Raw genomic sequence first — 12,755 nt, 5'->3', positions numbered from 1 at the left:
AGAATTTGAGAATGACTTCACATATGAAAACCAATTAATGTTATACACCACATTAACAAAATGAAAGGGAAAAAATATATAATTTCAATTGATGCTGAAAAAGCATTTGACAAAACTCAACACACTTCCATGAACTCAGATAAAAATTCAAGAAACAGGGACGCCTGGGTGGCTCAGTTGGTTAAGCGACTGGCTTTAGCTCAAGTCATAATCCTGGAGTCCTGGGATCAAGTCCCATATTGGGCTCCCTGCTTGGCGGGGAGTCAGCTTCTCCCTCTGACCCTTCCCCTTCTCATGCTCTCTCTCTCTCATTCTCTCTCTCAAATAAAATCTTTTAAAAATTTTTAAAAAACAAGGAATAAAAGGGAACTATGTCAAAATAAAAACCACATATGAAATATGAAAATATAAAAAACATCTTATTTGGTGACAAGAGACTAAAAGCTTCTTCTCAAAAATCAGAAACAGAGAAAGATGCCTGTTTTTGCTAATTCTAGTCAACACAAGACTGGAAGATCTAGCCAGCGCAATTAGGCAAGAAAAAGAAGAAAAGGTATCAAATTGGAAAGAAGAAGTAAAATTATGTTTGCCAGTGATATAATCTTACAAGTATAAAAGCCTAGGGATTCCACAGAAACAAACCCTGTTAGGACTAATAACCAAATTCAGCAAAGTATCAGAATATAAAATCAACACACAAAGTTAGTTGTATTTCCATATGTCAACAAGGAAATTCAAAAAAGAAATTTAAAAATTCCATTTGTAAAAGCATTAAAAAATTTAAGATTTAACAAAGGAGATGAAAGACTGGTATGATGAAAACTACAAAACACTGCTGTAAGAAATTAAAGACAATATAAATAAATAGAAAGATACCCCATGTTCCTGGATTGGAAGACTAAGATCATTGAGATGTTATCAATAATACACAGAGCAATCTATAAATTTTAATGCCATCTCTATCAAAATCCCAATGATATTTTTTGTAGAAGCAGAAAAAAAAATCCACCCTAAAATTCATGTGGAACCTCAAGGGACCGAGAACAGCCAAGACAATCTTGAGAAGAACAACAAAGTTGGAGGACTCACACTTATGATTTCAAAACTTACTACAAAGGTACTGTAATCAAAACAGTGTGCTACTGTTATAAAAGCAGATATACAGACCAATGAAACAGCCCCGAAATAAATCCTCACATACACAAATTATTTTCAACAAGGGTGCCAAGACCATGCAATGGGGAAAGGACAGTCTTTTTAACAAATGGAGCTGGGAAAACTGGATATCCATATGCTAAACAATGAGTGCCTGATGTGCCCTTAACATCATCAAAAATTTACTAAATGGATCAAAAATCTAAACATAAGAACTAAAACTATAATATTCTTAGGAAAAAACATAGGAAAAGCTTCATGACTTTGGGTTTGGCAGTGATTTCTTGGACAGGAAACCAAAGGCACAAAAAATGGTGAAGTTGAACTTCATCAAAATTAAAAGTTTTTGTGCATCAGTGAACACAGAGAAAAAAGGAAACCCACAGAATGGGAGAAAATACTTGCAAATCATCTATCTGATAAGAGATTAAGATCTAGATACCGAGAGAACTCCTAAAACTCAACAAAAACCCCCCTATCCAAAAATGGGCAAAGGACCTGAATAGACACCTATCTGAAGAAGATAATAGTTAAGAGCCCAATAAGCACAGGAAAAGATGCTCACCACCATGGGTTGTTAAGGAAATACAAATCAAAATCACAATGAGATCCTACTTCAAACCAATTAGAATAGCTATTAAAAAAAAAACAACAACAAAACCCAAACCAGAAAATAAGTTTTGGTGTGGATATGGATAAAAGGGCACTGCTGTGCACTGCTGGTGGGGCTGGTGGGAATGTAAAACGGTGTGGCTGCTGTGTAAGCAGTACAGTAGTTCTTCAAAAAATTAAAAATATAATGACCATATGATCCAGCAATTGTGAGTAAATCTGAAAGGATTTAAAAATCTGCAAGGAGGGTCTTGAAGAGAGATGTGCACACTCATGTTCACAGCAGCATTACTCACAATAGCCAAAAGGTGGAAGCAAACTAAGTGTTCACTAATGGATGAATGGATAAACAAAATATGGTATATAGTTATAAAAAAATTAATCAGCCTTAAAAAGAAACTTCTAACATAGCTTGAACAGTATATGTCAGAATCGCCAACAGTATGCTCAGTGAAACAAGCCAGTCACAAAAAGACAAACACTGCTTGAGTTCACTTACACACGGTGCCCAGAGTAGTCAGATTCACAGAAAGTGGAATGATGGCCACCAGAGACAGGGAAGGCGGCAACCAGGAATTGTTGTTTAATGGGCACAGAGTTTCCATTTTGCAAAATGAAAAGTTGTGGAGTTTGGATGCGTAACAATGTAAATGTGCTTATTAACACTACTGAACTGAAATGCGCACTTAAACATGGTTAAGCTGGTAAATTTCATGTTATGGGCATTTCATCACAATTTTCACAATTAAAAACATTATAATTTAGAGATCTGCTATTTAAAATAGTCCTTCCTCCACTTAATATTAGTCCCAAAGAGAATAAAGCGGTGTTTCAAGGCAATCAACGGGCATATTACGGACATCTTCCTACAGCTGTAAATTTTCATATTAAGTCCCACGGTGCACCCCCTTTCAAACCACTACCACAGAGGGAGATCTACACATCTAAAATAAATCTTTCAATGAAGTCCATTCAACGAAATCACTAGATTTACAAAAATAAAGATAAAACGTAAACAGTACACCACTGCTCTTTACTATACCTTCTTTCATGTTCACTTACACTCTTCACTCAACAAAACCAAGCAGGAAATTGATATCAAATTAAGCACTTTTCATTTCAAAAAAGAAAAAAAAATCTCTAGATTTAGCAACCACAAAAAGAAAGGCAGTAAAGAGCTAGAAAAGAGAAAGCGAACTCTAGGCGCAGATGACTATGTCATCCTAAACACAGCTCAGGACAAGGAGCGACCTTCTCCCGCACGCATCTTTAGCACGGATCTGTCAGAGGGCACATTAAGTTCAGAACCGCATATAACATACTTAAATCACGTATTTTTGTAACAGCTATACTGAGGTAATTCACACACCATAAAATACACCCTTCTAAAGTGTGTCATTCAGTAGTGTTAGTATATTCCCAGTGTTGGGCAACTATCACTACCATCTAATTGCAAATCACTGTCATCACCCCAATCAGAAATCCCATACCCACCCCCCTCTCTCCTCCAATCCTTGGCAACCATTAATCTACTCTGTCTCTATGGATTTGCCGATCCGGGATATTTGCACAAATGGAATCACGTAGCATGTGGCTGGTGTGCTGGTTCTGGGCGTCACCCACCTTGCAGCATGTACCAGCGCTCCGTTCCTTTCGGTGGCTGACCGTGCGCTCATCAGTTGATGATTATTTGTGTTGTTTCTACTTTCTGGCTATTACGAATATTACTGCTATGCCCGTTTGTGCACAAGTTTCTATGTGGACATTTGTTTTCAATTCTCTTGGTGTGAAACTGCCAGGTCATACAGTAACTCTACATTGAACTTTCTAAGAAACTACCAAACCGTTGTGCACAGCAGCCGCACCACTTTCTGTCCCCAGCAGCAGTGCACACGGGCGCCATTTCTCCGTGTGCTCAAGGCCGGTTACTGTCTGTGCTCCTGATTACAGCCTGGCTAGGGGGTGTGAAGGCGCATCTCACGGTGGCCTTGACAGCATCCGGAAACGGTGCTGAGCTTCTTTCCATGTGACTTTTGGCTGTTTATATCTTCCGTAGATAAACTCCTGCTCAAATCCTTTGCCTGTTCCTCACTGGACTGTCTTTTTATCGCTCAGTTATAAAATTTATATACTCTCAAGTCCCTTGGCAGAAAAATGATTTGCAAATATTTCCTCCCATCCTGTGGATTGCTGTTCCACTTTCTTGATGGGTTCTGTGAAGTACAAAGGTTTTAAATTTTTATGGAGTTCAATTTATTTTTTTCTTTTGTGGCTTATGCTTCTGGTGCACATGTAAGAAAATCATGTATTTTAATATTAATCTGCATGCCAGTAGGAGGGGAGTAGAGAAGAAATGGCATAAAATTAAAAGTCAAAGTAAGAGGATTATCAAGGACTTAAATTCAAAATCAATTTTCTTGCAACATAAATATAATACACATAATAAACTACTGACTTGCAGATACAATAGTGATCAATCTGCTTAAAGTCTAAATGGCCTTTGCATTAATCTATGAGAAGTAAAAACCCCTCAGGGAAACGAATAAGTTAATAATTCTAATCACTGCTTAGGTAAAATTTAGTTGCTTTAAGGATTCTATCTATAAAATTATAAAATATTTTTAGACAATAGTCAGAAGCATAATTTTCTTATTTAAATGGAAACACTTACCTGCTAAGTAATTCTAGACCAGCAGTGTACTTTGGCAAACATGGAACAGTCCTGCCAAAAAAACAAAACAAAAAAACCCACTAATTTAATTAAAATCGCTTCCAATTTAGGCTAACTTAAAAAAATAAAAAGCTACATATGAGAATTTTGACACTCTTAATTGTAATGTGGAATATTTGTAAATTACTAATAATTTACCTAAACTTTCAGACAAATGCACTGCTTTCATTCACAATTAAAATACTGTAATATACTATCACCCATCATTCTGCCCTACAGTTGGTTTTAGCACATAAGATAAACACCTTGATAAAAAGCTAAATAAGAAATTTTTTTTAAAGATTTTATTTATTTGACACAGAGAGAGATCACAAGTAGGCAGAGAAGCAGGTAGAGAGATGGGTGGGGGAAGCAGGCTCCCTGCTAGGCAGAGAGCCCAATGCAGGGCTCGATCCCAGGACCCTGGGATCATGACCTGAGCCGAAGGCAGAGGCTTTAACCCACTGAGCCACCCAGGCGCCCCAATAAGAAAATTTTTTAAAAGCTCATAATCTCTAGGTTTAAAGTAAAATTTGGTCATGTTTTATGTATTAAAAACAATGAAAAGTTGCACAATACTGTTGTTTTTTATATAAAACAGGTAACAGCCCCAGAGGCTCACTTGCCAAGTACTGTTTCATTATTAATCTGCTTCTCAATAATGAAGGACTTTCACTTTGTGCTTAATATACAAAATGATTAACTGCGATCAAACAGTAACCACTGGTTGTCCAAGAATAAAACAACTACACCTCGCCATGTCCTCAGCCATTTCACAATTTTATCAGACAATTTCCTGCATTACACAATTTATAAGTAATCAGATTGCTCTGTAGTCAGAGGCACTCAACAGACGTGAACCCCACCAAAGTAATCATGCTATTAGAACTAGAGCTGAAGGCTATGTGAAATATATGTCACAGTAAATTAAATCTTAGCACAGACTTACCTTGGTTTGCTTTTTACTTTAGCTTCTCTTGACTTGTCACTTAGAGTCTTCAGCCTATAATTCAATAAGTAGAAGTTATCATATTTTTACAGCTTAAGAAATTTTTTTTGCAACCATGAGTTTCATAGTTCTTACAATTTTAGATCAGATGAGCTAATTATTTTAGCAAGAATTCAGCACCTCCACAGACAAACATTTGAGTGTTTACTGTATGTCGCACCCCAAATAGAATATCTATAGCAAACATCCTTATATTTTTTCTTGCCCCAATCCCCTTTTTATAAATAATTCCTAAGTCTGATTGATCTAGAGAAAGATCATTTACCTGGCATCATTAGAAAAAGAAGTGATGCACACAGGTGAATTTGGTAGGTAACAAAGATGCCTAAGCGGCACATTTTAATAAAACACGTAGATACTAGGCACTCAAAGCTCTTTAAGTACAAACATTTTGTGAAATTTTAGACACCGATCAAAAGTTTTCTAAAACATATTACAAACCTTTTTCTTTAAAGAGGACTTGGTATATTCTTTTTTTTTTAATTTCTTTTTTATTAACATATAATGTATTATTAGCCCCAGGGGTACAGGTCTGTGAATTGCCAGGTTTACACACTTCACAGCACTCACCCTAGCACATACCTTCCCCAATGTCCATAACCCAGCCAGCCCCTCCCTACCCCCTCACCTCCCACCCCCCCACCCCCCTGCAACCCTCAGTTTGTTCTGTGAGATTAAGAGTCTCTTATGGTTTGTTTCCTCCCAATACCATCTTGTTTCATTTATTCCTTCCTTACCCCCCAAACCCCCACACTGCCTCTCAAATTCCTCATATCAGAGAGACCATATGATAATTGTCTTTCTCTGATTGACTTATTTTGCTAAGCATAATACCCTTTAGTTCCATCCATGTCGGCGCAAATGGCAAGTTTCCACTTCTTTTGATGACTGCATAGTATTCCTGTGTGTGTGTGTGTGTGTGTGTACACACACCACATCTTCTTTATCCATTCATCTGTTGATGAACTTCTAGGTTCTTCCCATAGTTTGGCTGTTGTGGACATTGCGGCTATAAACATTCGGGTGCCCGTGCCCCTTCGGATCACTACATTTGTATCTTTAGGGTAAATACCCGGTAGTGCCACTGCTGAGTCGCAGGGTAGCTCTATTTTCAGCTTTCTGAGGAACCTCCATGCTGTTTTCCAGAGTGGCTGCACCAGCTTGCATTCCCACCAACAGTGTAGGAGGGTTCCTGTAAAGAGGACTTGGTATATTCTATTTAACATTTTCTGCTAGCTCCAGGTCATTCTTATGAATACCACTGATGACTTTTTGTGGTCATTTCCTCAGATGTCCGAGCTGGGAATGCCTTTTCATCTACCTACCTGAAGCCAATCTATGGTGATATGAGTTTGTCTGGGATCCTGTGTCTCTTTTTTTTTCTCGATTTAAATCTCCCACCCCCACCACTGGTCATCTGGTTCTCGGAGGAAACCTCACTGCTTCGGCTGCTCCTGTGCTACTGCAGCCTCCTCCTTCCCTGTTATTAGCTTTTTAAAATTCCTGGGCTAGGAAACAGATAAATGGGCTAGAGATGCACAGAAAAATAAAATTAAATGGGCTCCTCCATACATAGCATTTGAAGTTCACAGACTCTGCACAGTTTATTTCTGCTTCTATGGCCCATTTTCTTCTTCTTTTGGCTGCTGATCCTGTACCATAGAACAGAAGTTGCTAGAAAGTGAGTGCTACCTTGTGAGCCACTATAATATCAAATGAGATATTACTGTTTAATGCTCTTAATGTGGCTATTTCAACAGATCTTTGTTTCTATGTAGAGTCTGAAATGCAGGCCACAGTACCACCACTAGCCCCGAACATGCCTTTGGTAAAACGAGAAATAGGTGCCCCTTCCTTAAAGTGCTCGACTGCTCTCAGCTAGAAACCGAGACTGTCCAAGCTGACTCTCCCATGTACGCCCCCAAGCCTGAGCCTCTCTGTGCAAGCCCAGACCTGGGACTCCATCGTTTTTGTCCATAATGCCTGGCTAACCACCAGAAAGGAACTTAAACAAAAACAAAAAACTGGAATGCCAGTTTCATACAAAAATTTTTACATTCCTCTATGTTGTTTTTAAAAAACTAAAATACTGGTGAGATGAGCTCTTTGTTGTTAAAAAGACTCTGCAATCTCTTTAATACAAAACTCATTTGTTTCTCTCTCTCCAGATGAGTCTAGGAGTTGTATTTTAAAAGTCTGAACTGTCCTAGAGAAACAATATAAATTTCAGGACGCCTGGGTGGCTCAGTCAGTTAAGCGTCTGCCTTCAGCTCAGGTCACGATCCCAATGTCCTGGGATCAAGACCCACATCAGGCTCCTTCCTTGGCGGGGAGCCTGATTCTCCCTCTGCCCCCTGCTCATGCTCTCTCTCTGTCACTCTCACTCTAATAATAAATAAAAAAAACTTTAAAAAAAAATAAATTTCCAAGCTTCACCTTGGCAACTAGTAAATCCAGTTTAAATTAAGATTTAAATTAAGATTACACAACAACTAGGAGAACGTATTTTGACAGTCATGCTCTATCATCTCCACTCCAAAATTGAGAAAGGCACTTAGCTGCGACATCCCAGGTAGAATTGTACTAGGATGGTTATACATAGTGGTACATTATACTCAAAATCATTTTAATAATTTTTTAGTGATCTAGGGCAATTCCATATAGTTAGGTGTACAAGGATATTGCAAGGGAACTGTTAAGATCCTTTCTGGACCATTCTTATATGGTCTGGCAAATCTGGAGGTTGGTATCTTAAATATTTATTTCTGAAATAAACTTTGTCAATTGTAATACATCAAATTTGGGGTGCTCCTACACACACCCCCCCAAAAAAATAGAAAGAAGGAATATCACAGGAAGCTGAAAATAAAATCACTGGAAGGGTCAAGGAGAGCTTCTCCACGTGGCTCCTTAACAGCCATCTGCTTTAAAATTGGTCCTTAGCCAGATGTAATGTGTGGAACTTATTTAATCTGGATTTGAACAAATCACTGTAAAAAGACACTTCGAAGAACAAGGAAATTTGATTATGGACTGGATCATTGATAATATCAAAGAATTGGTGTTAATTCTGTTAAGTATGATGTCGGGATTGCATTAATGTAATCTATTTCTTTAGGGGTGCAAAGTGATGGAGAGATGTAATAGACAAATCTGAGACTTTTATAATGACAGGAGACACAACACAGAGTACTAACCACTATACAATCACAGCCATGACAGGAGAGACAAAAGCGAAAGTGGCGACACGGGACAATTGGACAAAGAAAAAGGGACAACTGTTGGATCTCAATCATGGATATGCTGCGTCAACCATGAGATTCTATTTTTTATATGTTTGAAACTTTGTAAACATTTTTGTAACAAACACAGTCTTTTAGGCATTCATCTCTTCTCATCACACCTTCTCAACATAAATCATCCATGCACCAAATTTCAGAACAGAAACTGATGGAGAAAACAAGGAAGCTGGAAGGAGGTGGGAAACAGTGAAGAAGGTTAAGGAGAGGAACACAGACAAGGGTCACAAGGACTATTATTCTTAGAGCTGAAAAAATGAGGTCAAGTGTATATATATATTTGTGTATGTATATATTTATATTTATATATATTTATACACACACACGTACGTTAAGGTCAGGTATATTTAACAAGTAACAAAAAAAGCAAAAAAGTCCCTTCTGAAATATATACTCAAAACCTAGAATTCAACCAAAAGCAACATACTGTTCTTACTGGGTACTAAATCTACTTCAAGTTTCTCACGGTGATTCTGTGCTGGAAACAACACGCTGATGAAAGCAATGTAATGCCCCACAATGTCAGGACGCACTAAGAGGGAAATACTGATTTTGGTGTAATACCCCAGTTTCCTCAAACATAAAATGGTGGTATTATACTGACAGTAATGATTTGCCACAGGAATCAAATAAAAGTCCAAATACGGCTTTGTCAGCATTCTGTAAACAGAACTCACTCACATGAAAAGTATAGTAAGAATTATCGGGGCGCCTGGGTGGCTCAGTGGGTTAAGCCTCCGCCTTCGGCTCAGGTCATGATCCCAGGTCCTGGGTTCGAGCCCCGCATCGGGCTTTCTGCTCAGCAGGGAGCCTGCTTCCTCCTCTCTCTCTGCCTGCCTCTCTGCCTACTTGTGATTTCTCTCTGTCAAATAAATAAATAAATAATCTAAAAAAAAAAAAAAAGAATTATCTCCGCCAAGAAAGTAAGAACCTCCGTACATTATCGGGCCCAGGCGAAATAAAGTGGAGGTTCCTGAATGCACCAGTTTCCAGAAAAGGCTTCCCCACCGTTCCCAGTCTTCTTCCTAAACCCACACAACCCTAGGAAGACATAAGTGCTGCTGTGTGACTACCAGTTTAGACATAAGTGAGCACCTAATTATCTTCTGCCAAAAGCAACTAACCTCAAATTTGTCCTAAGGCTTCAACAGTTTATTTTTAGGTTGTTTCAAAGACTTACACCTTGATTTGACAAGAGCACACTTATTTTTAAAGGCTGTGCAGAAAATATTAAAATGGGGGCATCCTCCTAAGACATGGAGGTGATTAGCAGAACTGCCGCCACAACAAGTTTACAGAGAAGCAGATCAACAGAATGACCTCGGGAGGACGGTAATGAACGCTGAGCGGAAAAAGCGCTTTCTCTAGCTGACTCAACCTCACCCGGTGACCTTAACGGCATTCCCTTGGGCTTCGATTTCCTACTCAGCTAAGCTCATCAGCGACTATGAAAGCTCAGGAGGCAGACCACCACAAAAACATATCAATGAGCAGATTTTGTCATTAAGATTCGATTCCTTTAACCACGTACGAGTCTCCATTATTCTGACTTTAAATTCTCCTTACAAGACAAATCCAATCCACTGTATTTTTCCGGGAATGCTCGTCATTTTTTTTTTCTTTCTTCAAAAACAAGACCATGGAAAGACAGCATCGATCACACTTAAAAATACACATGACCTGGGGTGCCTGACTGGCTTAGTCTCTTGAGCATCTGACTCTTGATTTAGGCTCAAGGCATGATCTCAACGTCCTGGGATCGAGCCCAGCACATCAGGCTCTCTGCTGGGCACAGAACCTGCTTAAGATTGTCTCTCCCTGGGGTGCCTGGGTGGCTCAGTGGATTAAGCCTCTGTCCTCGGCTCAGGTCATGGTCTCAGGGTCCTGGGATCGAGCCTGCTCAGCGGGGAGCCTGCTTCCCCTTCTCTCTGCCTGCCTCTCTGCCTACTTGTGATCTCTGTCAAAAAAAAATAAAATCTTAAAAAAAAAAAAATTCTCTCCCCCTCGCCCTCTGCCCCTCCCCCCACTCGTATCCTCACTTTAAAATAAATTTTTTTTAAAAGATTTTATTTGTTTGACAGAGAGTCTGCACCCAAGCACGCACACACACAAGCAGGGGGGAGCAGCAGAGGGAGAAGCTGGCTCTCCACCTGAACTGAAGGCAGACACTTAATGGCTGAGCCACCCAGGTGCCCCTAATAAATAAATAAATCTTTAAAAAAAAGTACACATGACCCCTCAGCTCTGGAGCCTTAGAGAGTCACACAAAAGCTGCACAAACAGGAAAGGGAGAGGAATGTAGACCACCTTTATCCTAATTAACCCCAACTACACCGAGTCAGTGCTGACCTGTGCCCTAAGGGTTTCACGCGTCTCCCCCCCCACCCCTCACTACTGGTCCTTCTGTGGTTTTATCTGATTTGCCCAGGTTTTCAACCTAGTTAATGCCTATATGGTAAATCAGCTTACAGCAGGGAATGACCATAAGATAGCAGACTTACTCATTTTCTAAGATACAACATCTTGGCAGTTAGCTCTGTGTGTAAAGGGTTTCACACATCTTAATTGCTTCTTCAAGGTCAACCCCTCAGTGATCTCACACAACAAATTCACAGCCAACCCCCCTTCTCTTTCAAACTGTTCTGAGGGGCACCTGGGTGGTTCAGTCAGGGAAGCTTCTGCCTTTGGCTCCGGTCATGATCCCGGGTCCTGGGATCCAGCCCAGCATCAGGTTCCCTGCTGGGTGGGGAGCTGGCTTCTCCCTCTCCCCCTGTTCCTGCTTTCTAATAAATTCTTTAAAAATCTTAAAAAAAAAACTATTCTGAAATTCTTCTGATTGTAAACGACATCATTTATCTAAGATACTTGAGTTAACATCATTAATTTCCCCACCTTTTCCCCTTCCTACATTTCACTGTTTACAAATCCCCCCGTTCCTGTCCTGTCCATTCCCTTGAGAAACTGCTACCAGCACCACCTTACCATCGTTCCCCTGGCCCGTAATTAGAGCCTTCTAAACACTCTCCCTGTTCCCCATCTCCGGCTCTTCCATCACACAGCCTCTCAAATTTCTTCCAGAAACACAGGCAGGCTCATGCTGCTCCCTCCACAAAAATCTTCCAAGACTCAGGACTACCCCAACCCCTTTAACCTGCTTTACTGTTTGCGACAGTTCCTATGGCCTTCCAGATACTGTGCCTCCAGCCACTAGAAAGAGTCCAGGGACATTCACTGCTGCCTGCTTCATTCTCTGCTCCATCCCTGGCTCCAGAAGGTGCCTGTCACAGAGTAAGTGCTCAGTAAGTATTTGATAAATGAATGAATTCAGCAACGGGCTAAAGATCTTCTCTTAGTCACTCAACTTCCCTCTCAGCTTCCTCTCCCACAACCTCTTCTGTCTTGGAGATGCCCTCCCCCAAATCCGTTACAACCCCTCCTCATTCTTCAAGGCCCAGTCCAGAAGCCACCTCCTCTTTGAAGCCTTCTGCAATGCTTCCTTTTTTGCAGTAATGAAGGACTCCTCATTTCGGGCTCACACAACACATTCACTTGTATCTTTACTGTTCTGTTCCTTCTGCCTCCCTTTACATTTTCCCAGGACTTTGTAGCCCCAGAATCCAGCCAGAGACACACACGCCAATTAGTAAAGAAAACTGAGCACATGGCTTATCTATTTTTGCTTTTTAATGAAATGGAAAAGAGCTGGGAAAAAGGACACGTCTGAGTGCATCACCTAGTAGTGTCTGACACTTAGTAGGAACGCAGTACATAATCAGGTCCAATATGAGATTCTTTTCATGCTTATTAAAAAGGTGAGTAATCCCGGAAGTCAAGATTTTAGGCAAAATCTCGCCATTTTAGCACACTATGAATTAGATTATTTGAGCCTCTCCTTCCAGTGGATTTCGATACTATGGAAGGGCAGCAGAGAAAATGAGTCTGCTGGGCAGGGGTGACCTCGCGGGGTAAA

The 12,755-nt window shown here is 40.0% G+C and overlaps 1 protein-coding gene across 2 annotated transcripts in view; it reads right to left on the bottom strand.

The window, feature by feature from the left end:
- Nucleotides 1-12,755, bottom strand: part of DTNBP1 (dystrobrevin binding protein 1) — a 134,093-nt gene that overhangs the window by 115,752 nt on the left and 5,586 nt on the right. For both annotated transcript variants that reach the window (XM_047734114.1, XM_047734115.1), the window contains exons 2-3: nt 5,427-5,480; nt 4,439-4,489 (exon numbers count right to left, since the gene is read on the bottom strand). In XM_047734114.1, coding sequence (XP_047590070.1) covers nt 4,439-4,489; nt 5,427-5,480 — 105 coding nt within the window. The remainder of the gene's footprint in view (nt 1-4,438; nt 4,490-5,426; nt 5,481-12,755) is intronic.

Source organism: Lutra lutra, chromosome 6 (assembly GCF_902655055.1).
Source record: "Lutra lutra chromosome 6, mLutLut1.2, whole genome shotgun sequence".
NCBI lineage: Eukaryota > Metazoa > Chordata > Mammalia > Carnivora > Mustelidae > Lutra > Lutra lutra.
Note: the sequence above shows the minus strand (reverse complement) of the source record. Positions and strands in the feature narration are given on the sequence as shown.